This window comes from Poecilia mexicana, unplaced genomic scaffold (assembly GCF_051168715.1).
Source record: "Poecilia mexicana isolate PSO_F unplaced genomic scaffold, ASM5116871v1 scaffold_11, whole genome shotgun sequence".
Classification (NCBI taxonomy): domain Eukaryota; kingdom Metazoa; phylum Chordata; class Actinopteri; order Cyprinodontiformes; family Poeciliidae; genus Poecilia; species Poecilia mexicana.
In genome coordinates this window covers 21,255,318-21,281,538 of record NW_028263380.1, presented here as the reverse complement: position 1 = coordinate 21,281,538, position 26,221 = coordinate 21,255,318, and the positions used below count along the sequence as shown (strand labels likewise).

Below are 26,221 nucleotides of genomic sequence, written 5' to 3'. Positions count from 1 at the left end.
TTATAGTTTGTGTGTATGGGAATAGTTGGAGGGGTTCGCAATATCTCCGGGTGTGAGGATGAGAGATAAAAGTATGAGGTCCTCACTCTCTCACTCAGAGACGCGACCTCCATCTGAAGGGACTCATTGTGTTTGTGGGTGAGTTGTGTCTCCATTTGGCCCAAAGTATTGATTTAATAAATGTCTGGTGAGTGATTTTACATTCTGGTAGAGAGACGTGTTTTTGAAGCGATGGTTGTTTCTGTCTCTCAACAGCTGAGAAGAAGGAGAAAATAAAGGCTAGCAGAACATGGAGCCGAAAAATGCAGCGATGATGGCGACAGACTTCAATTAAGTAAGAATATGACAAGAACTACAGTTAATCTATATGGTTAGATGGTTTTAAACTTGAGTTTTGGGTTGGTGAAACACTTAGAAACCATGTATAAACTTTAGTTTTACACACTCAGTTTTATACACTGAGGTTAACGTAAATGAACTCAAATCTGTTAGATTTTTGTTGTAAAAGTGACCATCATCCCTATTGGTGCTTAAATATAGAACCATGAGAACAGAACCCGTTTCCCAGCATGTCCACCAGAACCAGGGCTTCACACCCCCTGACCCCCAAGGGCGGCTCTGATCAGCAGGGGGATGCAGGATTTCAGGACCTTCACTGTCCTCTGTTTAAATTTAGATTTAGGACAAAGACCAGACCTTGTAAATCCCACTCGGGCCGAACCCACGGGTCCACAAAGGCTTCTAACATGCTCAGAATGTGCAGAGCTGTGCAAAAATCTCAAACCAAATCTCATTTCTTTAAGATTTCCTCTCAATGATCCACATTTTCTGCTAACTTTTTAATATGTTCTTCATTAGTTGCTCTTGAGACTTTCTCATCTTTCTTATTTGGGTTTTAAAACACAAAATGTTACCTAGTGTTTTTAGTCTAGGTTAAGAAACACTCCAATGGGCATTGCAGCTCCCCTCACCGTCCTCTACAGGGCAGTAAAATGTGCAAACTGTTTAAAAACTCTTTATTCTCTTACTTTAGCTCAAATCCTAATGTTGATTTTTCTGATTTATTATTGTCCCATTGATACATTTTGTTTTTTATTCAATCAACTTTTTGTGTTTTTGAGCTTTTCTTGGGAGACAAAAACAGAAAAAATGTCAGATGTCATCATGAACTCTGACCTCTAATCTGCACATCTGGAAACTGTGTATTTATCAGAAGGCCGATTAGCATTCATTAGCATCCGTTAGCCTCCCTCTGAGCAGCATTAGCATGTTAAACTGTGGCCCAGCGTGCAGTCTGAGGCTAAAGGGGTCCAGCAGGGGGATCAGAGCAGAAAAATCAACCATTTCAGAGTCGATTACAGCAGCTTTGATGTTCTGTCTTGGTTTATCCCGAGTTGCTCCTCACTAGTTTACATGTCAGCCGCAGCAAAACGTCGATCAAACAGCTGAGCGACATGCAGAGTTGCTCCATGCTTTAATCTGATCATCGCTGCTGCCTGATCAAACATAAAACCTTTTTAATCTGGAATAATTACAGAGAAAATGTCTGCACAACTCAGCTGTCTGTTTGAGCTGGAAAAAGGGGAAAAATTGAAACACTGGGTGGTTCTCTCTACCGCTGCGCCGTCTGAGCAAGCCTCTCTGTGCTGTGTGTGACAAATAAGAAGTCTGAATTTAATCTGAGTTAATCCAGCTCTCATTCCAGATTACAGTCTGAACTGATTGGAGCTTTAGAGGGGGAGCAGCAAGAGACGGAGACCAGCACGAATTTAATGGGATTCTGACAATATTACACTAACTACTAGTGAGGAGCCATTAAATATGTTGATAAATATGGAGGTTAACGGTCTACTCAAAGTACCCCGGTGTTGAGGGGGCAAAATAAACCCAAATCATCACTCCTCCACCACCGAGCTTTATTGTTAGCGTGATCCAGAAATCGTGTTGTTCATTCAGGTCAGACTATGCGTACCTAAACCTAAAACCTGAACCTGTTCTTTAAGAAACAAGAAACTTCTCACCAAGAAATAGGAGCTGGTTTTAAACTGATAATTGCTTAGTGTTGAGTTTTTGAAAGTACTAGTTCCAATGGCAGATTATTTCACTTACAACAAGACATGTTTCCCTTGTTATGAGTGAAATAATCTTCCAGCGGAACTAGAACTGGTTGCTAGGTGATGGGCTAGGCTTGGCGTGGGTTGCTAGGTAACGACTCAGTGAGGAACTAGTACTATTTTCATAAATATTGATGAATTATTGACTTAAAACAAGCTACTACATCATGGTGAAAAGTTACTCGTAAGTTAATTTTGTCTTATTTCAAGTGTACAAAGATATTTTACGCTATAGGAAATAGACCAAAAACACCAGGTAAGATTTTGTGTTTTTGTAGTGTTTGGACACCGTAATCGTTAGAGACACAACTTTGGCTTTTTCAAATGCCAGGTAACCACAATTTATTAATATTTCAGAACATTTTAACATGTATTCTGATGTTTCACGATAATTCCTAATAAATGTTTGATAATCTCTGGAAACTTTCTGAGTTTTCTGAGAAATCCTGGCAGTTAATGATATTTTCCTGCCCAAACCTGACAGTAGAAAATGTACTTGTAAGTTAGTTATTTGCTACTTTAAGTGCACTGAGATATTTAGGCGGAAAAAACTCTAGTCACTATTTAAAAAGGATAAAGTTGAGTCTGTTTTAAAACCTTGAACTGGTCCAGAACCAGTTGGACCAGTTGCTCTGAAGTGTTTGTAGCCAGTGGACTGGAACAGGATGGAGACCCAACAGTTGTACATGCTTTCCCACTGAGCAAACGTTCAGATGTCCTCATGTGGACAGCGATGACATCACTGGTGAGGTCACCCTGCGGTGGATTTCCCTGAGAACCGACCTGAGTCTATTGTTCAGCATCCAGCTGTGAGCGACGAAACAATGAGCTTTTATTACGCTTTGAAGGGCTGCACAGCAGATTTTCTGACGGGGTTGTTTTGTCTCTAACCGGCCGGATCAGTTTAACGACACAGAAGCTGTTGGTGTCTCGGCCTGACTGAACCTGCGGCGTTCCTGCGCTGGCGCTGGAGCGTTCTGCTGCTGTGTGCTTGGACTGGAGCGGCTGCAGCCTTGAGTTTTCCTGCCCCGCCAAGACAATGCGATGAGGTGGAGGGGGTGGCAAGACCAGACAGGAAAATCTAATCAGATAAAAAAATCTCCGGAGTAGCGCGGGAATTCAGCCCGAAGTTCTCTGGATCTGATGCTGCTGCAGGAGCTCAGGAGAAATTATCAGCTTCGTTTCACAAACTGCACTCAGAAATAACAGCTGACATGTTTTCTGTACTCCAGCTTCCTGCAACAGGCCAGAAACATGACGGTCAAAGGTGAACAGGATAGCTTAGGTCAAAAGACCAGTGACCATTTTATTTGTAGCACAAAATCATCTAGATCATGAGATTTTAGTCTGGTTCTGCCTAATTTGAGCTCCTTTCGGGATCAGGGTTGTGATAGTTATCACATTATTATAGTTTAATTTAATGCCATAATTACTTTTAGTTTGTCTAATTCAGTCAGTTTTAAGTAGCATCTATAGTGTGTTTGGTAGTTTTTATTAGTAATTATTAATTAGTTAGCAGTTTTAGTTTTTTCATACTTTGGTTAATTTTTAAGTGCAGTAGTATTGTGATTATGTAAACATAGATTAGACAATTAATACTAAATATAAGATACCATCTTCAAAAAATATGTTTCATTATTGTTGAATAACCAACTGGTGGTGTTTTCTCCAAACTTTTGCTGACTAGCCATTTTGCGGACTAGCATAAGGACGATTATGAACTGCTGTCATTTCATGATGTAAATTGGTTGTGTAGAAATTTTTTTTATTTCAGATCAGTTTGAAAGGCTAATAACTAGATTAATAAACACAAAAACATGGATATTATATCTATAGTTTCAGTATGTTTTAGTTAGTTTTATAAACACATGATGTAGTTTCACTTAGCTATAGTAATTTTTCCCCATTAATTACCAATTTTATTTATTTCAGTTAACGAACAACAACATTTAAACATTAAGATGTTATTTAATTGAACTGAGTTTAAAAGAAGCTGACCAGCAAGCGTGTTGGAACTCCACTGTGGTTGCTAGGTTACGGGCAGAGCTCCCCTGGGGTTGCTAGGTGACGGGCAGAGGAGCTCTGCCCGTCACCTAGCAACCCCAGGGGTTGCTAGGTGACGCGCTGGGCTCCACTGGGGTTGCTAGGTGACAGGCTGGGCTCCACTGGGGTTGCTAGGTGACAGGCTGGGCTGCTGAATTTGTGACGTTACATTTGGAAGATTTTTGAAACGGCTCTTTTTCCAGACACCAAAACATATTGCCAGAAAACAACTGGTTGGTTTTAAAGTGTTTGGGTTGTTTTTAGTAGAAACCATAACAGACAAAAATGTGCAAAATGTGAGTTTTGCATATTACGTCCCTTTAAAATTAATGTGACATCGGAATTGGGCATCAGCACCTGCCGTGTGAATGTAACCAGATGTTTTTCCATTGACCATATTGTTGTGCAACTTGACATTTTGAAAGTAGATTAGCTTAATTTTGAAAAAACAATTTTTTTGACAAAAACATTTGGCTTTTGCATGAGGTAGTTTGTTTTCTTTCTGTATGAAAATTGGTTTATTTCGCAAAACATCAATGGAAAACATTTTCCACATGAATCAGATGATCACCCACCGGATGTTGCCACAGGCGGAAGCCGCAAAGAGGAAAATTGATTTATCGTGTGAACAAACTTATTCATGTGATTTTAATTACATTTCTTACTTTATGGAAACTCAGCAGATGCAAACTTGTGATTTTTTTTTCCACATCATTAGTGGAATATAAAGAAAGTTTTGTGCACATTTGTAATTGAAACACAGCTACTGTTTACTGAGAAGGCCTGCATCAAACATGCAGCCTATATGGGCCACAATCCAACCTGTAGACTATTAATCTCAGGCCCATGTGGGCCCCATATGTGAATGCCGTTCTGCAGGATGAGAGGTCTAGAACTGTATTTCTAGCCTGTCTGAATAAATTATGTTCCTCAGAAGCTCATTTTGCAGCTTGAAATATTACATGTGCTGCCTTTGATGGTCAGCCGTTGTCTAAATTAAACATCGAGGCGCTAATTTTGGTGGTGAAAGGCTCCAAGTGAGGCTGAATATTGATCAAGGGAACGCTGTGCAGCTGCAGCCCGTTTGCATAATCTCAGATATTCTCATTTTAAATGAGCCGAAGGCGCAGCGTTACAACTAATCCCTCTTCTTAAGATTTATATGACACTTTTTAATGGAAAACTAATGTTGTTCTGCACACATGTGGGTTTCATTGTGACGTTCACTTTTCTTGTACGAGCTTGTTCTTCCCCCCCATGTGCCTCGGATCCCTACAGCGGAGGTGGTGAGTGCATGTTTTGCATGACTCACACAGACACAATAGCTGGAGGTAAATACACCAGTTTGAGGTTAAACTGGGATTTTCCTCTGACTTTAAGTAAACTCAGGAGGAAACTGATTCCTTATAAGAGAACATCAGAAAAAGGAGTGTTTTATCTCTTTGTTTCTGCTGATCTTGGTGGGTGAAGGTCTCTTTTCTTCACTTTTGGCAGGCTGGGGATAAACTTGGCAGGAAAACCATTGCAGCTCGATCCCCTCCTCATCTTCTCCTCCCCCTCTCTCCCTCTCTCTCCTCCCCCTTTTCTCTAGATGTGATCATGTTCATTCAGAGCTCAGGCGCTCAGATCATCACACCTCTCCGTCCTTTTGTCTTCTGGTTGTCCGCCTCTCTGTCCTTCCATGTGAACGATGTCCAGGCTCAGGTTTCTGTGCGTCCATGGAGGCTCTGTGCTGCTGCTGCTGCTGCTGCTGATGGCTGGTGAGTCTTTAACTGTCTGAATGTTGCAGCTGTTCGACTTCCTGTTCAGCTGAACTTATTTCACTGCTGAACTGTAACCTGACATGTTAGACCCCCTCTTCTCCTCCTTTCCTCCTGCTGAAGCCACCAGAGGTCTTCCTTTTTGTTAGGATGACAGACGCATGTTTGCTTTAGACTTTGTTTTGTTTTTTACACCATTTAATTAAATCCACATCAATCCAAGAAATGAACATTTGAGTTTAATAAGATCTGTTTAGAGCACAACCTGTTTATGCAAAAACAAGCTGACTAATCTGATAATGTTTACGCAAAATTCAACTTTAAGACTCATTCTTTGATGGTTTCTCTACTCTGTAGTTAATACTTTTACTTAAATAGCAACACTTCTAGTTTCTAGTGCAAATCTCTTAGTGTTCTTGAAATAAGACAAAACTAACTTTTAACCAATAGGAATTTTTACCAAGTACTTTTAGTACAGCTGCAAATATCTTAGTTCACTTGAAGTAAGACAAAAGTAACTTACATGCAAGTTTTCAGCAAGAAGTACAAGTTTGTTTTAAGGGAATAATTCCTTAATATTAATTTTAAAAAACGCTCTAGTTTCACTGGTAGATTATTTTACTTATAACAAGATGTTTTCCCATATTAAAAATTAAATAATCTGCCAGTGGAATAAACACTTTTTCAGCAATATTGAATTTTTTAAGTAAAAAACTCCTGCATCTTGATGAAAAGTTACTTGTAAACTAGCTTTGTCTTATTTGTATTGTATTAAAATATTAGGATTAGAAGCTGAACCAAAACTACTTGGTACGTGTTTGTGTTTTTGCAGTGTTGTACTTTTCAGCCTGACTGAGGTTGCAGGTTTCACACCAGCGTCTCAGACTGGATGGCTGTGGGAGAAATGCTGAAGTGTTTGCTGTCCTCACAGGCTTGTTTGCATTCACTTATAATCTAATTAACGTTAACTTTGGTGACTTTCAGAGAGTTCAAGTGGAGGAAATCAGATTACATCCTCAGTATTTTTCAAAGTGTTGACCAAATGTGAAGCAACAAGAGTTTAAAATAAGAACAACAGATGGAGTTATAAACAATCAAAAGGGAAATAAGATGATAGTTGTGAAGGTTGCAAACATCTAGCTGCAGACATGGGCTGAGTTTAGGTGGAGATTTAACCTGCTAATAATTCTGCTTTTGTTTTCTATTTATTTTTTATTTGCAGATAATTTATATGTCAACCTGAAGTGCAGATGTACTTTTATTTGTAGCCTAAACTAAAAGTTTAAGCGTGTTTTGTTAAGGCCGTTTTACTCGATCACATGAGTCATTCAGGATGGTTGTGTGGGAAGTTGCAACGAGTTTTCTAACTAAATAAAGATGGTATCACACTTTATCAGTAATCTAACGACTTCTGAAGTGATAAAACTAAAGTTTATCATTGCTGTTATTTATAAACATTAAATCAATGATCCCAGCAACACCAGTATTAAATTAAATAATTACTACAATGTGTTTACACATTAATGACTTCAACATGTCATGAACAAACAGCTCATAAACAGTTTAATAAGTTTTGAATAAGTACTTGAAAGGGCTACTTTTCACCTGTATGTAGCAGCTAGCACTAACACTTTTGTTTGTGAATAAGAATAAAAAGTAAAAAATAATTTTCAACCTTGTTATTCTTTAATTCAGATGTATCCATGTTATTTTTGTCTTCCTCTACAGGCCCGCAGCGGCTAAGAGTTTTTGTAATGTCCAACAATTAGCAGCTAGCTTTGCTGCTATTTTAATGCTAGCTTGTAATAAAAAGCTTATACAGTCTTAAACTTTGTTTTTATCCATTTTCTCTCTTTTTCTTTAAGATGTGTTCTTTTTATATTGTGACGGATGTTGGACCTTCTCTGGGGATAATCTATGTTCTCCTCTGTAACAGTTAGAGAAAACATTTTTGTTAGCATCTGCAATGCTATGTTAAAATGAATCTTTAAAATACATTAAAATTAATCTTAAAATGAATTAAAATGAATCTTAAAGCTAATCTATAGTTATTAGCATCTGCAATGCTAATAACTATAGATTAGCTTTAAGATTCATTTTAATTTTCTTTTCTCTTTTTTATGACAACACAGATAGCATAAAATTATGCATTATATTTAAATAATTTGTGATTTTTAAGCGGTTGCTTTTGCTAACATCCAGTAGATGCTACCTGCTGTATTGCTAGCAATAGCTTTGTTTAAACAGTAGCAAGTGTTTTGTTAGCAGCTACCAAAAAGCAAACAGCTTTTAAAAGTGGTAACTTTGTATTGTGAGGATTTCTACCCCTCTTTGTGGCAATTGGGGCAGTTCTGGCTAATAACATTTTTGCCCTCTTGTTTTTTGAACTGCTGTTTTGTTAGATGCTTGGAAACAGTTCGTTAGCAATGTAGCTATTAGAAGCTAACTTTGTATTTATTTTAATGCTTAGTTCACATATATTAAGAAAACTAAGGCTAATTTTAGATTATTAAATGTTTAATTTTAGCCTTCTTTAGATTAAAATAGGTTTTCTAGTAAGTCAACTTTCAATTTATGTCCTTTTCAGTAGCAGTTCTGGCTAACAACATTTTTGCTAGCAGTTAGCAGTCACACATAGAGTTCCATTAAATTTTCTTTTAACTCAGATCATATTAGCATCTTCAGAGAGCTGTTGGGGTCAGGAAAGACCTCTGACAGCAGTCAGTTTCACAGCTATTCTGAGGAGGCCTCTGACTGAAGACTGTTGTTGTATGACTGCCTCATGACTGTCCTGACATACTAACAGCTTAATTTCATGTCCTGGCTGACACCATTGCCACTGCTAATCCACCTCGTTTGCTTTGCCGCTCCTCTTTAGTGGTCTGGCTGGTCATGTGGTTGGAAAACCAGGCAGAGACCTTGGAGTCAGTTATATGATCTTTGTCTATTATGATGGATTTAGCGTCTTAGTTAAGTTAAGCTTTAGAGATGCTAATCATCTGCTTCTCGTTGTAAAAACAATACCTTGTTGCCACGGTGATGCATCATAAAAACTGTCTAAGAGGGAAAAAAACAGGGGAAAAAGACGCAATAGTGCAACAGAAAGCAGTATGCTTTACAAACTGGAACAAATTTGGTTTTAGGTTTTCTCTTTTGTTTTTCTCTGCCTTCTTTTACAATGAAAAGCAGGTGATGAAATATCCCATGTGTTGTTCCCATATGATTTTTAATTGAAACTTCCTGTAGATAAATGTGCTACAACTGGTGTTTACATAAACATGAACAAAAAGTGCAGACTTGATTACATTTTTGTTGATCCTTCTCTAGAAAAAGCCGCCAAAATGTTTCCACCTTTCACCTGCTTAGTTGCTGTGGTGTTCAGTTGCTGTATTCCTCGGGGACCACAGGGGGGCGCTGATGCTCACCCACAGCGCATTGCAGTGAGTGAATCCGACATGTGCTCAGCCGGACCCGAGTAACAAAGGTTGCAGCGTCTACTGGTCATGGATTCATTCATGCTGCTTCTCAACGGCAACGATCCATCAAATTGCTCTGATGCCCAAATGTGGCTTAATAAGCCGCTTCCTCCCACATGCTTGACCCCTCTCCTCCTCGGGGGCCACAGAAATCGCGGTCGTCATGGTTACGGGGATCAGCGGTGACCGTGCGGGACAGATAAGAACAGCTGTCCGCCTAACGTCTGCTTTTTAAGCGGAGCAGAAAGATCCGACGGTCCTTAAAGTGCACACGTTCAGCTTGAGTTTCATTTAATTTCAGCCAAGCTGAACGTGTTTTACTCTGAAGTGCGTGGGCGTCGGAGAGTTTGTGTTGTGCAGCTGGTTTTGGTAAAGTTTCTCTCAGGATCATGTGACTTTGCCAACAAACACCCCCACACTCTGACAGACCCCCTCAGGCTTTTATTTTTCTGACTTCCTGTCAACTTCCTCCCCCTTTTTCCTCTCTGCTAAATTCAGTCTCCAATCATCTTCCTTAATCGTCGTCCTCGCTTAGTTTTTGACTTCCCATTTGGTTTACCGTCCAGTCCTGTTTCTTTCCCCGTTCCTCCTCCTCTGTGTTGATTCTTCCCTCTTTTCCCTTGTATTGTTTAGTTTAATTCCCAAAGTGGACTCATCCCCGCCAGGGGCGGTCCTAACATGTTGGGTGCCCTGGGCAAACAACATTCAGGGCCCCCTTCTGCTTTTTCAACCAACCACAGTACATCATTTAAATTTCTATTGTCACAATACAAGCACACTTTCTTTTAATATCTCATTTGAAAAACGTGAAAGTGTGATGCAGTGTCAAAAGTGTAAGAAAATATATCTTACATGATATTTGTAAATAATATCGGTTCATCTCTATTTAATAGGTTATAAAATAGTTTCTAAGAAGTAGCCCAATACAATAGAGTGATTACAGCCGGCTAACATAACTTTCCCAACTAATGTGGGATTAATGTGGGAATTAATTTAAGGGGAGGCATTATGGAAAATTCACATTTTGTACATTTTTGTGGTTCCATTTGAGCCTCAACTCCTTCTAAAACAGACAAGTGTTTAAATAAAACCACACAGACAGGTTTTGGCAATCGGTTAATGTTTCTTGGTGTCTGTTTCACAAACCTTTGGAATGTAGCAAATTTGCTGTGGTTGCTGCGTTACCTAGCAACCACAGCAAAGCCTCGCCCGTTACCTAGCAACCCAAGTGTGTGGAGTTGGGGGGGCGTGGAAAGCAGCAGCTTATCTGGATTTAAAGTGACATGAGGCCCTAAAACAACTCAAAATAGGCAGAACTGACCAAACTCAAATCTGATTATTTAAGAATAATTCTGTGAAAAGAACGTAATGAACATGTTTGTATAAAACTTTAACTAACCTGCTCAAGTAAACATAATAGATCAAATTTAAGGGGTTGTTATACCGACAGCAAAAAACTAGGACTAAAACAAACAAACCTACATATATTTCCAATATTTTTTAATATTCAGAATGGGAGATCAATCAACACCTCTATTATAATTATTATTTCCATTAGTAATAGTTTTACTTTATTATCTTGTAGTTTGAGAAGAATTTGAGTATTTAAAACTGTGATATTTTATTCTGAAAACCAAATTTGTCATCCTAAGCAGCTAAAAGCAAACAACAAAGTTCCTGCCGCCCAAGACGAGAAGCCGCCCTGGGCAGCTGCCCATGTTGCCCGTATTGATCCCATCCTGTTGACTGGCAGCTGACGTCATACGGCGTGTTTCTGTGTGTGGGTCAGCTGGGTTTCATTTCCCCGGCCCTGATGAAGCTGTTGACTGACAGGCGCTCACAGACGACACACTTCCTCTTTAATCACTATTAGCAGCCCGTCAGTCAGCCGTGTGCTTTGATATCCCAGTGGGGACGTTAAAACAACCAAACACGTCCACTCTGCCAGGTCGGACCGAGGTTTACGAGCCGGGGTTGCTTCATGTCAGCGCTGGTATGTGAGTGGTGGTTGGTTTAGAAAGGGAAACACAACAGGAGTCCAAAATATTCACTCCATGCACTCCGCTGCGTCCTCCAGCGGGACGTTTCACATCGTTTCTGTTCTGGATCATTTGGGGAGATAGCGTCTTTACTTCCATGTAAAAGAGCAGGTGGGAAATGTTGGCCGACAACCAACCAGATCAGATTTGACGGATTAAGGATGGCAGATTACGGACATTTGACCTCAATCACTGAGTCGCTCTTCTACGTTTGTGAGCCTCAGTTTGGGTTTCAGGCTCCATGTTTAAAAAGAAACTCGACTACGCTCTGTTTTTGGTCATTTTGCTCTACTTGTATATGATTTTATTTCCACAGTGAAATATTGATTTAACACTTTTTAAATGATTTCACTAAATTATCCTGGAAAATATTTAATTTGTCCCTCCAGGATGTAAAACAGTTTTTTTGTGATTGTTGCGTCTTAAAATTGCTGATTTTGTTGAACCTCTTTCAAAAAGTTGCAATGACAACTTTGCAATGACATGGTCTCACAAAAAAATTAAAACACAGCAAAGGTTTTAGAAGATAATTCACATTTGTGTTGCTGGAAATGAAAAAAAAGCCTTTTATAAATCAACAAAATAGAAAATAATTATCCCAAGATGTTAAACTACTGCAAACATTGAGGCAAACCTCATATTAGTGTCTGTTTTATCAAAATATTACCCATTTAATTTATTATTGAGTAATATTTTTACTTTTGCATTTTTAATTGGGGAGAAAAAGTTAATTTTAGCTTCTGAGGAATTTCATATAAGGGATTTCGGCCCTCTGTGCAAAAAAATTTGGACACCACTGCAAAAAGTTGGTGAAAAGTTTGTGAAAAGTTGGTGAAAAGATGGAGAAAGGTTGCAGAAAAGTTGGTGAAAAGTTGGTGAAACGTTGGTGAAAAGTTGGAGAAAAGTTGGTGAAACGTTGGTGAAAGGTTGGAGAAAATTTGGAGAAAAGGTGGTGAAAAGTTGGAGAAAAGTTGGTGAAAAGTTGGAGAAAAGTTGGAGAAAAGTTGGAGAAAAGATGGAGAAAAGTTGGTGAAAAGTTGGAGAAAAGTTGGTGAAAAGTTGGAGAAAAGTTGGTGAAAAGATGGAGAAAAGTTGGTGAAAAGTTGGAGAAAAGTTGGAGAAAATTTGGTGAAAAGTTGGTGAAAAGTTGGTGAAACGTTGGTGAAAAGTTGATGAAACGTTGGTGAAAGGTTGGAGAAAATTTGGTGAAACGTTGGTGAAAAGTTGGAGAAAATTTGGTGAAACGTTGGTGAAAAGTTGGAGAAAAGTTGGTGAAAAGTTGATGAAAAGTTGGTGAAACGTTGGTGAAAAGTTGGTGAAACGTTGGTGAAAAGTTGGAGAAAAGTTGGTGAAACGTTGGTGAAAGGTTGGAGAAAATTTGGTGAAACGTTGGTGAAAAGTTGGAGAAAAGTTGATGAAAAGTTGGAGAAAAGTTGGAGAAAAGTTGATGAAAAGATGGAGAAAAGTTGGTGAAAAGTTGGAGAAAAGTTGGTGAAAAGTTGGAGAAAAGTTGGTGAAAAGTTGGAGAAAAGTTGGTGAAAAGTTGGAGAAAAGTTGGTGAAAAGATGGAGAAAAGTTGGTGAAAAGTTGGTGAAAAGTTTGTGAAAAGGTGGAGAAAAGTTTGTGAAAAGGTGGAGAAAAGTTGGTGAAAAGGTGGAGAAAAGTTGGTGAAAAGGTGGAGAAAAGTTGGTGAAATGTTCACTCAAATGTGCAAATGATGAGTGAATTTCCATTAATAGTTGCATCTTTAGGAACTTCCTGCCTGATGCTTCAGTCAGAGGTATAAAATGCTGAATAAATGCTAAACGTTTTTTAACCTTCGTGTTTAAAAACAGCTGACGGGCATTATGTCCGTGTTGTGGTTGAGTCAGTGAGCATCCTGGGAAAATTTTGCTCTTTTATCTGGAACAACTGAAGCCAAAATATCTCCTCTGTGAAGCGTTCGCTCTGTTCAGCCTTGAGGGAAAAGGTGAGCTGCTCAGATTAGAGGTGGTGCGAGAAAAGAACCAGCCAAGGTAGTTCAGGCATCTGGTGGGGATGCCTTCCAGATGTCCTCCACAGGAGGAGCCCGGAGCCCGGCAGAGATCATATCTCATGGCCGGCTTGGGAACGTCAGGATCCCCCCCACAGAGCTGGAAGAAAAGGCCTGGAGGAGGGAGTCCGTGGATCAGTGCTGCGTTCCCCACTGAGCCCCAGAGATAAGGGCAGGAAGATGGATGAGAGGACTGAGAGGGTGTTGGTGGAAAGGTGGGACATTCCTGCTGCTCGCTGCAGTCCTGACAGAGCTTCAAAGGGAGGGCCGAGGTTTTACGGTCCGGGTCCGAGTCCTCTGCGCGTGTTTGTGTTGTACAGGAGGAAACAGGAAAAAGACGGAAGAAAAGGCAGCAGGAAGCGGAGTCAGCACTCACCTGCAGAGCCTGCAGCTGTTTTTACGCTTCGGTCAGATGGTAAAAGTAGCAGAAGAGTCAGCGGACGAACATGCATCAGTGCAGCAAACAGCAAAACATCCTGGATGGTCATCAGATCATCGGCATGGAACAGAACAGGGGAGTCCAAGGTTTCTGCACCGAAGCTGAAAATGTGCTTTTTCTCTCCAATATGTGAAAAAATATTTATCCACACGACAATAAATAAAATAAGTTAAATTGAATGAAACCAACATTAGTATGACATTTTCCTTTAATGTTTACATTTATTGTACATTTTGGATCAATTACGTTCTATTTCATTGGTCTATCTTTGTATTGTATATTTTATATAAACTTTTGTTGTCGTTTCCCAGACACCAAGACACATTGAACTTATTTCCAAAAAACGACTGGATGGATTTCTAAGTGCTTGAGCTTTTTCTTTAGAAACAGTAGAGACCAAAATGGAAGTACAAAAACGAGAAAAATGTGAATTTTTGGCCTTTAAGGTTAATCACCTGCAGACTAATAAACTGACCCTTCAAATGGACCTTTTAAAACTGTCACAATGAATCACACACGCAAAAGTTTCCACATCTAATGCAGTTCCTGAACCTTTTGTTTTCACCATTAAAAGAGCCAACAGCAACAAAATGTTTTGTTTATTCACATTAATGGACGGTAAAATCCAGATAAAAGCTGAATAAATCCTGTTTCTCAGGAGGAGGAACATTTTTACTGCCTCTCTGAGGCTTTATCAGTCACTACCGTGGGCTTAATTCACCAGAGTTATGATGTGAAGCTCCAGCGGAGAGGAAACTTTTTCCCAGGATCGTCTCTGAGGGTCTCTGGAGCGGCTGATGGATGTGAGGGAGGAAGAGGAGGCTCCTGAGGGAGCAGCTTTCCCATCAGGCTGAAGGGTTTTCTCATCACTGTCTCTCTCTGTGTGTCCACTCCTAAAACATCTCTGTTAATGGGTGATCTGTGTTTTTTCACCCACCTGCTCCTCTGCGTTTACACTGGAGAATCAGCGCCACCTGCTGTTCATCTGCTCTGATGCAGCCAGTGGCAGTGGGAGGAAACCGGCTTTAATTTATGTTTACTGGGCTTCTGGTGGCCAACCAACACAAACTAACCCATGACTGAGACATGGAAGAGAAAATAACGCATCGCCTTCTGGAGAACCGCCTCCCACTGGACTTACATCTGCGATTATTTTGATCTGATGATGCTGAAACTATTTTTAACAGCTATGATTCCTTCAAAATCTCATGCAAATTATGAGCAAACTTTTAAAATGTCACAAAAAAGAGAAAAAGTTAAATGTAGCCATGTTTACATCTACTAGGCCTGTCACAATGAAGTATTGTTCCAGAAGTTATTACGATAATCAATAATATTGTTTTGAAACCATTTTCAAGTAATATGATGGTATTAGCATAAATAATTCACAAACTCAAAGATCAGTAAACTTTAAATTCTAACGAACATTTAACTGGAAGACATTTTAAATATCCCAAATAAATAAACAAAACAACAGAAACAATAAATATAATAGATTATGAACAAAATTTCTCCTAAAAATTCAGCTAGTTGAGACCAAAACAGCAGACTGAAGATTTTTATCATTCTACCAGTTTTTTGGTAGAAAGAGAGAGAAAGGAGAAAAATGATAAATCACTCAAATGGAAACTATTGAGTTTAATTTAATTTATTATGTGATTAATTATTACGACAGGTCCACCAGGCAACCCAAAGCTTAACTTCATCAAACGTTGACGCTACGCTTGGCTGTAACAAACAGGAAGTAGAGGTTTCCTCTCTCTGTTTTTAGAAAACAGACAGAGGTTTTCAGGAATGTGCTTCTGTCAGGAAAGTTTTAACTCCTGGTCTTCATTTAACTTGAACTCATTAACCTGTCAGACGTTCACCAAACCTGAGATATAATTTAACGTTTGTAAACTTCTTAATGTGGGCTGGACAATAAATCAATAGCAAAACATATCGCAAAGGATCAATGGATAATACGGCTAACAGAATATTCAGTATTCAGTTAAGCTAGGTTCACTCTGTGGTTACCTAGCAACTCTCTCACCCTTTGGTTACCTAGCAACTCTCTCACTCTGTGGTTACCTAGCAGCGACCTGCTGAGTAACTTTCACAGTAGCAGTTTAAGGTTTCTCCATTGTGCCTCATAACTGCTTAAAAATAAAAAACAACGGCGTGGAGTGAAAACTGGATAAAACAGGTAAAGGTAATGCCACTAGTTTGGAAGTATTTCAGATGTTTAAAACAAAAAACGAATCAATTATTGATATTCTCTGATATGAAAAGCTTTTTTTCATATGTTTTTCAGCCATTTTCAGCCCTACTCTGAATTTGAAGGTTTTCAAGAAAATTTTCTCCTTCAAATATAAATATCGTTGGTATTCACAGAACAAGAAAAGTTTAGTCTGATGTGATATCAGTGAGAAAATGGTGGAGATGTTCAAAATATCAACTTTCAACTGTTTTATCTACTCATTTGTGGACCAGGACAATGTGCATATAAGGGGAAAAAGGCCACTGTTTCACTTTCTCTCTGTTCTCCGTTTGAAACTTTAGAAAGTGAGAAATGAGTGGAGGAGGAGAAAAAGTGCACGAAATGTGTGCAAGAAGGATTTTAAGAAAATCTGTCTAAGCATTTCTGGCTCTGGGAAATCTCTGGGCAACACTAAACTAATCTAGTTTAGCCTCAATTGAAGCAAAAGCAAATGGAAACTAAAGGAGTTTAAACCAAAGTAGCTAAATTAAAACCAAGAATCACTGGGTCCGTTTATCTGGGCTGTTTGGTCTCGCTGGATTTCTTCTCAACTGTCTCCCTCAGACAACTGCAGTAACTCTGTTTTACCATAAAGTGGAAACATGCACAGAGTTTATGAGAAGCCAAAAAAATTCACAAACTCCCCACAGACTCTGCTGCAGGCTGCTGGAAAATAGCTTACACACATGCACATGTAGAAAACTAAAAAAAAATAAGAGAAAACATTAATAGATCATCTCTGGTGGTAAAAGTTCAACTGTAAACACTTCAACAAGTTTTTTATCCTAAAACATCAAAAGGTTTATGTATCAATAAGTTTGTTATTGATGAATCATGGATGAATCATGGATGGATGGATGGATGGATGGATGGATGGATGGATGGATGGATGGATGGATGGATGGATGGATGGATTGATTGATTGATTGATTGATTTATGGATTATTAGTTTATAGTTTTAAATATTGAGATAATTTTTCCACTAACTGTGAGACAGAAAGTAGAGACTTAATGTTGACCTCTGAGTTCGTTGACCTCTGACCCCGTCACAGAACGCAGCCTGTTTGACGTTTTAATGTGTTTCCAGTTTGTGAGGCTGAGTACTACAGCGACTCCACAACGCCTTCAGAGTACGACTCCGACTACAACTCCACCTTCGAGTACAGCTTCTTCAGTGAGTCCCGCGCTCTCAACCGTGTGGTTTCTCCATCCCAAACTGCTTCAACGGACTGATGCTAGAACATAGATAGCAGCTCAGGTGGAGGAATGAAACCCCTGCTAATAATGGCTGCTCTCCTCCCAGGTAACAGCAGCATAGAGGAGCTGGACAAGTTCATCGGTGGGATGTCAGAGGTCGACGAGGAGGAGGACGAAGCAGAAGAAGAAGAAGTGTCTTTCACTACAGCAGCTACACCCAGGAGAACCACAGAGAGGAGCAAGAAGGAGCAAGGCGGGTCAAGAGGGGGCGGTGTTGGTAGCAGCGCCTCTCTTCCTGTTTGTCTGGTAAGAAATCAGTTTAGTTTGGTTCCAATTAAATGTTTTTAAATCACCAAATGTCTGTCAACACACTGGTGAAAACAAACACAACATTTCAGAAAAATATCGTCATCCCATAAACCTGACTTCCTACAAGCCAACATAGAAACGATGCAGACACAGTGTAGTGTCTGTAGTCTGGAAGTCACAGCGCAGTTTGTGACTTCCATTAAAGTAAACAAACTGACTTCCGTTAAAGTAAACAAACTGACTTACATTAAAGTAAACAAACTGACTTACATTAAAGTAAACAGACTTCCATTAAAGTAAACAAACTGACTTACATTAAAGTAAACAAACTGACTTACATTAAAGTAAACAAACTGACTTACATTAAAGTAAACAAACTGACTTACATTAAAGTAAACAAACTGACTTACATTAAAGTAAACAAACTGACTTACATTAAAGTAAATTTGTTCCCTTTAATGGAAGCTGAGCTTCTGAACTTTCTGAAGATGCTGATTCTGACTCAAACCTCAGTCTCCAGTCAAGCTTTTTGTTTCCTCTCAATAGTTTTTCTTTATTTTATTGAATCCAGCAGCAAAGACAAACACGAAGCGCAGCAGCAGACGATCCGGATCAAAGCTGCGATCTGTCTGATGTTATTCTTTAAAGTGCTGATTCAGCGGCCCCGTGCAGGTGGCTTCTGTTAACACGGAGAGTCCATCTGCTTTCTGTGAGAGTGGATCCGATCTCTGCCAGCGTCAACAAACACAGCACTCCTCTGGACCGGCCAAACTAATACGGCCGAATGGGTTCAGCCCGACACGGAGGATTGGGCCTGAAGAGAACCAGCAGGATGAAGGAGAAGGAAACGTTGCTGTTTATTTTAAGTATAAGTGACCCTGATTGAGTCCGAGGTTCTTCTGGGTTGAATCAGTGTGGGGTTCGGTGTCGTCTCATTGTTCAGCTTAGGAACCGGCACAAACATCTCCAGGCTGTCGTCTGCACCACAGAGGGAGAAAAATGGAGTTCAGGGACAGTTTTTAAAACCTCAGACGCGACAATTTAATTATACTTTTCCTCTCAACAACAGGCTGAGTTTTGTCTCGTCGAAGTGGTTTTACCTCCTGCAGCCTGGAAGAGGACGACATCTGGACTGAAGCAATCAGAACCGTTTCAGTTTTGTATATAGAAGTTGATGAAGACTCAGTATAAACCCAGTGTTGATGGGGGGCCAGAATGTGTTTACATACTTTAAGGACATTTCTCACTGCTGTATTTAACTCACAGTTTGAGAGGTTCCTGAGGCGGCCAGCAGGGGGCGGACTGCATGTAGTGCTAACGTTAAAAGTGACACATTACTCTTCCTTATGCAGGTCAGGATAAACAAAACGTGTTCACTACATCTTTTAATCTTAGATAATCAGATTATTTGGTCAGTTCTGAATATTTTAAACTCATTCAGAATGAGATGTCTTTGGGGCGTCTTGTCACTTTAAATCCAAATAAATTTCTGCTGGCCAGGCCTCCCAACCCAACGTTTACACTGGCACAGGAAGTGGCATTGATAGAGCTTCCTGCAGCCGACAGGAATGCAGAAAGTGGTTTCTGGATGGAAAGTCAACAACAAACCACTTGTGTTTTCCACCAACTTTTGAACAGAGCTTAGAAAAGTAACCAAATGTGCTGGAACTTCAGTTGGGTTGCTAGGCGACGGGCTGGGCTTGACTGGGGTTGCTAGGTAACAGTGCAGTGCCCGATCAATGTGACTAAAGGTTCTTCAAATGGCTCACTTTCTATACACCAAAAAACAAACTAGTTGCCAAAAACCACCCGGGTGTTTTTTTAATTGCTTGGACTGATTTTAGAAGCAGTGGAGACTCAGATGGAAATACGAAAATGTGCAAGATGTGAATTTTTAATTATAGGTTCTCATTTAAATCAGAAGAAATGACAAGTGATGCTCCATTATCCTAATTTAGGGACTTTATACCCACATTTTACTATGTAACTGTATTTGTTGGGCTAAGTTTCCACCTCATGAGAGTTTTGGGTTTTGCTGATGAGGCGTTTACTGTCTGCAGGAACTCAGGAAGCTGCTCTGGACTTCGATGATCCTCGTGGTTCTGAACTTACAGCAGCTGTGACACAAACTGACGGAGGAAACGTAAACGTCCAGGTGAAACACAAACATGAGACGGACACGAAAAGCGTTGTGCATAAGTTTTAAACCACCACCGTTGATATTTTTAAACAGTTTGATCTAAAACAGTCTTACAGACGTTTTCATCAACTTTCTCCAGTTTAACTTTTTAAATCCTTTTGTGTCCAGTGCTGTAATGGAGAATGAATCACAGGAAAACCAAAGAATAAAGAATAAAGAATAAATGTATTCTGTACACAAGAATCTTAAATGTGATTTGTTTGGTAAAAATAGCTCAGGAATCACCTTACTAGAGTAAAAAATAAAAAAATGTCTATCTTTTGTCAGATTAAGAAATTGCGGCAAATTTATGAGCTACTTTTGACTCACATTTCAACATGATGAGAACAAAAGAAATTAGGAAATTTAATACTATTGTAAATAACATCACATCCTCAAAGTTTTGCTGAATCAGGTTTTCATAGTTAAATTTATTTACATTCTGGTTTCCATCTATTTTTTTCCACAACAGAAGAAGAAACATGAATTTCAGGTTTAAATGACTCATGACTGACTTTGTTTATAGATCATAATTTAACTCTGGAGCTCCAGGATGAATTCATTATGAAGAACAAATGTGTTCCCACAGTTATTCTGCTTTGTTTCAAAAACTTTTCCAGTCTCCCAAAGGGAAATGTTCTCCCACTCAACATGAAGCAACCCGGAGAGAAGCAGACATTTTAACTCCACAAACATTTCTCTGGAAAAAATTAATTCAAACATCAAAACACGTAACTCAGCTCCTTTTAATTGACATTTTTGGCACAGATGGTTAACCTAAAAGCTGTGTCATTTACCTCCACAGGAACTCAGTATTAATTAAAAAATAAACATTTGAGCATCGATATCTGCATGAAACTAAATCACTGAATCTTTAACCTGAATCAGAGGAGGTCGTCTTTCTCTGTTGGGTTGGACCGATAACAAAAAGTCATTTTATAGATGGAAAGTCTAAATGTTTCTCTGCATCTAATTAGTTCATGGTGTAGTTACCATTTTGAGCAGACAGAGTCCCTTTTTGAACAAAAACCGTCGCTTTTCTCGACATTTAGAGTAAAAAACTATCAGATTCAAGCAGCTGCTTGAAATGAGACTCAAACAAAAGTTTGTCTGCAGCCGCGACAAACGAGACACGAGGCTGATGTTCGATTCGGCTCAGTATCTCACCTTCCAGCTCAGGTCCTACTTCACAAAACGCTGCTATTATGCTGTGATTTATACTATTGGCTCAAAAGCTAATAACAAAAAAAACAACAAATTAACTTTTAAGCTAATTTGTTTTTAAGCTTTTGGCTTAAAAACAAACTGGCTCATCAGCTAATAACAAAAATCACATCCTAATTATCTGTGGAAAAGTAGCCTATCTGTGAATTTTTGCAGTTTGGGAAGCTAAACTATGTAAATGGTCTGAACTTATATAGCGCTCATTTTGACCACTCAAAGCGCTTTACACTAGAGTCACATTCACACATTTATACACCAATACGCAACTCGGTAGGCATTTGGGGTGAAGTGCCTTGCCCAGGGGCACATCGACACGTGGCAGGAGGAAGCTGGACTACTCTACCCACAGAGCCACAGTCGCCCTGTAGATGTAGATGTAATGCTACTTGATACAATCCAGGAGTTTTTCCTTGGTTCTGATTGGCTGTACCTGAAAATGTGAAGATTATTGGATGTAAGCGTTTGTGGTATTGCTAAGACGGTTTCCACTGAGAGCATTAAGGCATATTTAATTCATTAAAACCAGCAGTTCAAAGGGGATCTCAGGTATTTCAGCTCGGTTTAAGAGGCTGTAGCTCATAACCACTGTAAATACCGGGGGTTCACTCAAAATACAGCGTACGACTAAGACAGGCTAAGCATTTTCAGACTAAACAGAACTCAGATCTGGCCTTGGGGATGACTGATTCCCAAGGCTCACTCATCGGTCCTCTAATATTTAAGATAAATACAGTAACTCTAGCAGGCTAACAACAGCCATGTCCTCATTGAGGTTTTTTGACAAAGTATTGTACATATTAGCTTAAGTTTGTGTAAAATACGCAGCGCATGCATTTCGTTGGTGTAAACAACCTCGAGCTGCTGTGAACTGGGCTGAAGCTTCAGCTGACGGTTTTCTGATGGACTGTTTGTCTCTTCCAGGTCTTGGCGGGTCTGCTGAATCACCTGAAGCGCGGCGGGTTGGGTCCGTTTGAAGTCGGCGGAGGCTGAGCCGCCCCGACCGGTCCGAACATGGCTGCCCTTCGCTCTGATTGGACGCCTGCCAAGCCCGACGCTGAACTCGACTCCAAACAGACTGAACTGTCACACCTGAATCCGTTGAAAGGGAATCCGCCTCATTTCGGGAGCGCAGCTTTTCCTCTCTGTGGGGACATTTTGAAATCTATGATGGAAATATTTAAAGTATGGATGTTTGATTTTGCCAGAATTTGCTGCGTTAGCTTCCTCTAGAAATGAAATTATGACCAAACAAAATGTCTATTTTCAAGTGAAAACATCTGGAATTTATTTTTAATATAACACCAAATGGAGAACTATTGAGATTATTTTCCTCTAAAGTACTTTATTTTGCAGTTTTTCATCCAGTTTAACCCCAAACGCCATATTAAGAACCCAAAGTTATATTAAAAATGCCCCACAAAAATATAAACACTTACAATAAAAGCCTTTGTTGTGGTAAAATGTCCCCATCAAACTGTTTCAAGTGGTAAAACTACTAAATGCTCTAAAAATGCAGCAGCAGAAACACTCTTATTGTTGTTACAGAAATACGGAAACAAGGTCACTAACATAAAAAACATAAAAGATCCAAAGAGCTTTTTTTATTGCATTTCAATGTGAATTTTAGTTTTTATGTCTTAATTCAGGAGCCAAATGCATCAGACCATAAATACGAGCACAGTCACTGCTTTCCCCTCTCATTATGAAGCTTTGCACACCTGCACAGGTCTGACCTCTGACCTCTTCGTCTAAATAAAGATTTTCATCTGGGACTCTTTGTTTGCACTGCAAAAACAAAAATAAATAAATGCATGTACTTTTCAATGAGAGTAATAGCAAAAAGGAAGCACGTTTCTGCAGAATGTGAAATAAAGACACTTGTTTTTTGAATAAAAGCGAGTCATTTCGTTTGGAAGAGAACCACAGCGCCCCCTACTGGAATTATTGGTTTTAATTTAAATGCTTCAGCTGCTGTTGTGACTGCAAATATCAGATTAAACAAGAAGCTGCTTTCTTTACTGATCCAGAAAGATTAATGCATGAAAATGTCTCATATTTTTCATTTTTATTTTCTGTCTGGTCAAGTTAAGATAAAATCTAAAAACTATTTTTCATTATTCTATATGAATTATCAATGGGATATATATGTTTTGCCTATATTCAACCAGGATGAGTAATAATCAAAGTGTTGTCTTTTAAAAAGTGGATAAATCTTCCAACCCAGAGCAGGGAAATCGGCTTCAGGCTGTTTAGTATGTCTGCAGTTTCTTACGGCTTCCATAAATAAAAGTGTCTTATCTTTTCCACTTCATCATTTTGGGTTTAAATTGTTCTGGGAGGTTTTAGATGAATGGTGTGAGCAATCCCCGCCGTCTCGCAGCTCCTTGTTCCTGTTTTTAACTCCAGACTGACCAAGGGAAGGAAAACGGAGTAAACGTTGTGGATTAATCTGGCCAAGGTCCCTGCATGACCTCCTTCTGGAGGCAGCGATGAGTGACGGCGCAGGAGAAAATATTCAGGATCCCACTTTTACACGTACGAAACCGTCCTGATGTGAAAACATAGTCCAACATCTGGATATCAGGTTTCTGAACATGATTTAGGTTTCAGCTTTAAGTAAAACTATAAACTATACCCCATCGTTAACAGGATTTCTTCATTTCCTGTGGGTAAATTGTGACTCTTAATTTGTAGGTTTTTTTTTTCCTTACACTTTTCTCCACCTCTGTATATTTTACCATATTCTGCTCAAAGCATTACGGCTAACTATTTTGGTATTAACATCTATAATAATCAGTTTTCGTGATGAGACACTGGCCGACTAACGCTGAGGGATCCCAACCCTGCAGGATGTCAACTGTCACTGAACCGGACCCACAAGAACAGAACCAGCACAAACCTAAACCACACAAATACAGGACTCGTGCGAGTAATGTGCACAGCAACAGCAGATCTATATTTTTATTTTTATTTATTTTTTTTTTTTACAAATTATGCTAAATAATAAAGACATGAAAGCAAAGCCTCCCCTAGATTTAACTTTTAACCCTCAGCATGATGCTCAGGAAGAGAGCAGCAGATGTCACGGTCGGCTAACCATGTGACCTGTCAGCTCTTCAGTTCGCAAAACCCCAAAAAAGGTGTTAAACCGGCGAACCCACCAGAACCGCACACAGTAAAAAGCTCAGGCAGGATCCAAACGACAGATCTTAGAACGACGGGAGGATCAAACTCCGCTCATTCATTTTAGCTTACAGAAAAAGCGCCAACAAAAGAAAACTGACTGATAACCTTTAGGCTTTGGCGTGCCCTTTGACCCCCACAGACTCACACAGATGTGCGCTACATACAAGATGTTTTGACACAAAAGATCCATTTTTCTCCACAATTTTAATAATAAAGAGATTTAGATAATAAAAAAAAATCAAAAACTGTTATTTTCCTTTTTTTTACTGAAAGGAAAATCTCAAGCACGGAGCCGTCCAGCCGTCCAACCGTCCAACCGTCCACCCGTCCAGCCATGCTGCAGGCTCTGCTGCTTCTTACCCCAAATCCAACAGATTTCCAGATGTTTGCTAATTGCTGCTGGCTAGTCTGAAGGAACTTCTACACAATATAAACTAACCCCAGGTTTTGGGGCGTCACAGAGAAGAGCTGCTCTGTAAGCTGCAGCTCTGAGGCGGAGCTTCGTCCTGGGAGGCGGGGCTAAGTCCCCCCAGGTGTTATTCACAGCTGGATAGTTGCCATGGAGATGAAAGCATATCTTAAACATGCATGAAAGAATCAAAGCAACATGTTCCTGATGAATGAATAAAAATGACGTAAAGTTTAAAAAAACTCAGTTTTACATAACACTTGCCCTTTAAATAAACATGAAGACATTTTGTTAAACTGGATGTGAGCTGGACTCAGTTATTGATGATCAGATGGTTTTCAAACTTTTTCTATTTAAATCACATTTTGACATTTTAAAGTGATCGTGACTTCCTGCCTGCTTGGAGTCCCGCTGCTTCTCACGGTTTATTTCTGGTCTCTGGTACGTTGAAACGTTTGATCGTGATCTGAGGCGTCTCCTAACGAGGAAAAGTCCATCACTGTCAAAATCTGGCAGCAAATGTTGCTTAAAGAGAGAGCAGGAAGTGATGGACGCCGCAGGGCCGAGCAGATATTTCAGTCCAGCAGAAATTTGCACGACAAGAAAAAAAAAAGAAAACATACTGTACCTCGTAAATGTCAGATTTTAATCTGGATTTAATGAGTTTTACAGAATCTGTTTACATTCAGGAGGGAAACATATGAACGAGCCTTCAGCTCTGAAGCTGAAGTTACAAACAAAAATAAAGATTTTATTTCCTAAATTGACCTTTTTTTGACCTCCAGACTCAGAAATAAACTACCCAGCAGCTCTGGCCAGAGGATGAAAGGTTCGTTTGAAGCTTCTGGTCGTCTGTGACCTTCAGTGAAACTCGGCCGTCAGCAGATTAAACATCAGCTTCATTTCCAGACGCTGAAAACGAACCCAAAGTTTCAGCAGCGATGACGGATTCTTCTGATTGAGACGTGATGCAGCGATGACATCAGCAGAGAACCGACGCGTCATCACAGGAAAACAGTTCAGATTTTACGTCAACCAGGAGAAAATTTTAAATTCTGCAGGAAATTAAAGTCAGCCTTTATTAAAACAGAGCTGGTTCCTGTCAGACAAAACACCTGATGAAGGACTGAGAAATAAATAAAATGTAAAATAAGATGTAATAAAAGAAGCAAAAATGAAACTAAATTAAATAAAGACATAGAAGCAGAGCTTTATAAAATAAAAGTAAAAGAGACAGTGACTAAATTATAATGAAATTACTTAATATAAATTAAATTAAATTATATTATATTTTTAAATTAAATGAAAATGAACAAAATCTTTTTTTTTTAATAAAACTAAAGCAGATGACTCAATGGCTAAAATTTAGTTAAATTAAATTAAGGAGGGGAACAGGTTCTTCGGTTAGTTTTGATCGTTTGACGCAGCGTGAAAACGAACAACAGCTGAAAATGTAGCAAATGTTGACATTTTGTTCCTGAATTAAACCGAATCTACTGGAAAACACAAAGATGCTGCAGTCAGTTATAAACAAATCAATACTGGAAGAAATCCTGCAAAAAATAAATATACATA

At 39.3% G+C, this 26,221-nt stretch overlaps 1 protein-coding gene across 1 annotated transcript; it reads left to right on the top strand.

The window, feature by feature from the left end:
• Positions 1-255: 255 nt before the first annotated feature.
• Positions 256-23,362, top strand: LOC148156525 (uncharacterized). Its single transcript, XM_088010399.1, has 6 exons — positions 256-334; positions 5,749-5,917; positions 17,230-17,316; positions 17,446-17,645; positions 19,709-19,803; positions 21,973-23,362. The coding sequence occupies exons 2-5, from the start codon at positions 5,848-5,850 to the stop codon at positions 19,769-19,771; spliced, it is 420 nt and encodes a 139-aa protein (XP_087866525.1). The 5' UTR covers positions 256-334; positions 5,749-5,847; the 3' UTR covers positions 19,772-19,803; positions 21,973-23,362.
• Positions 23,363-26,221: the final 2,859 nt, after the last annotated feature.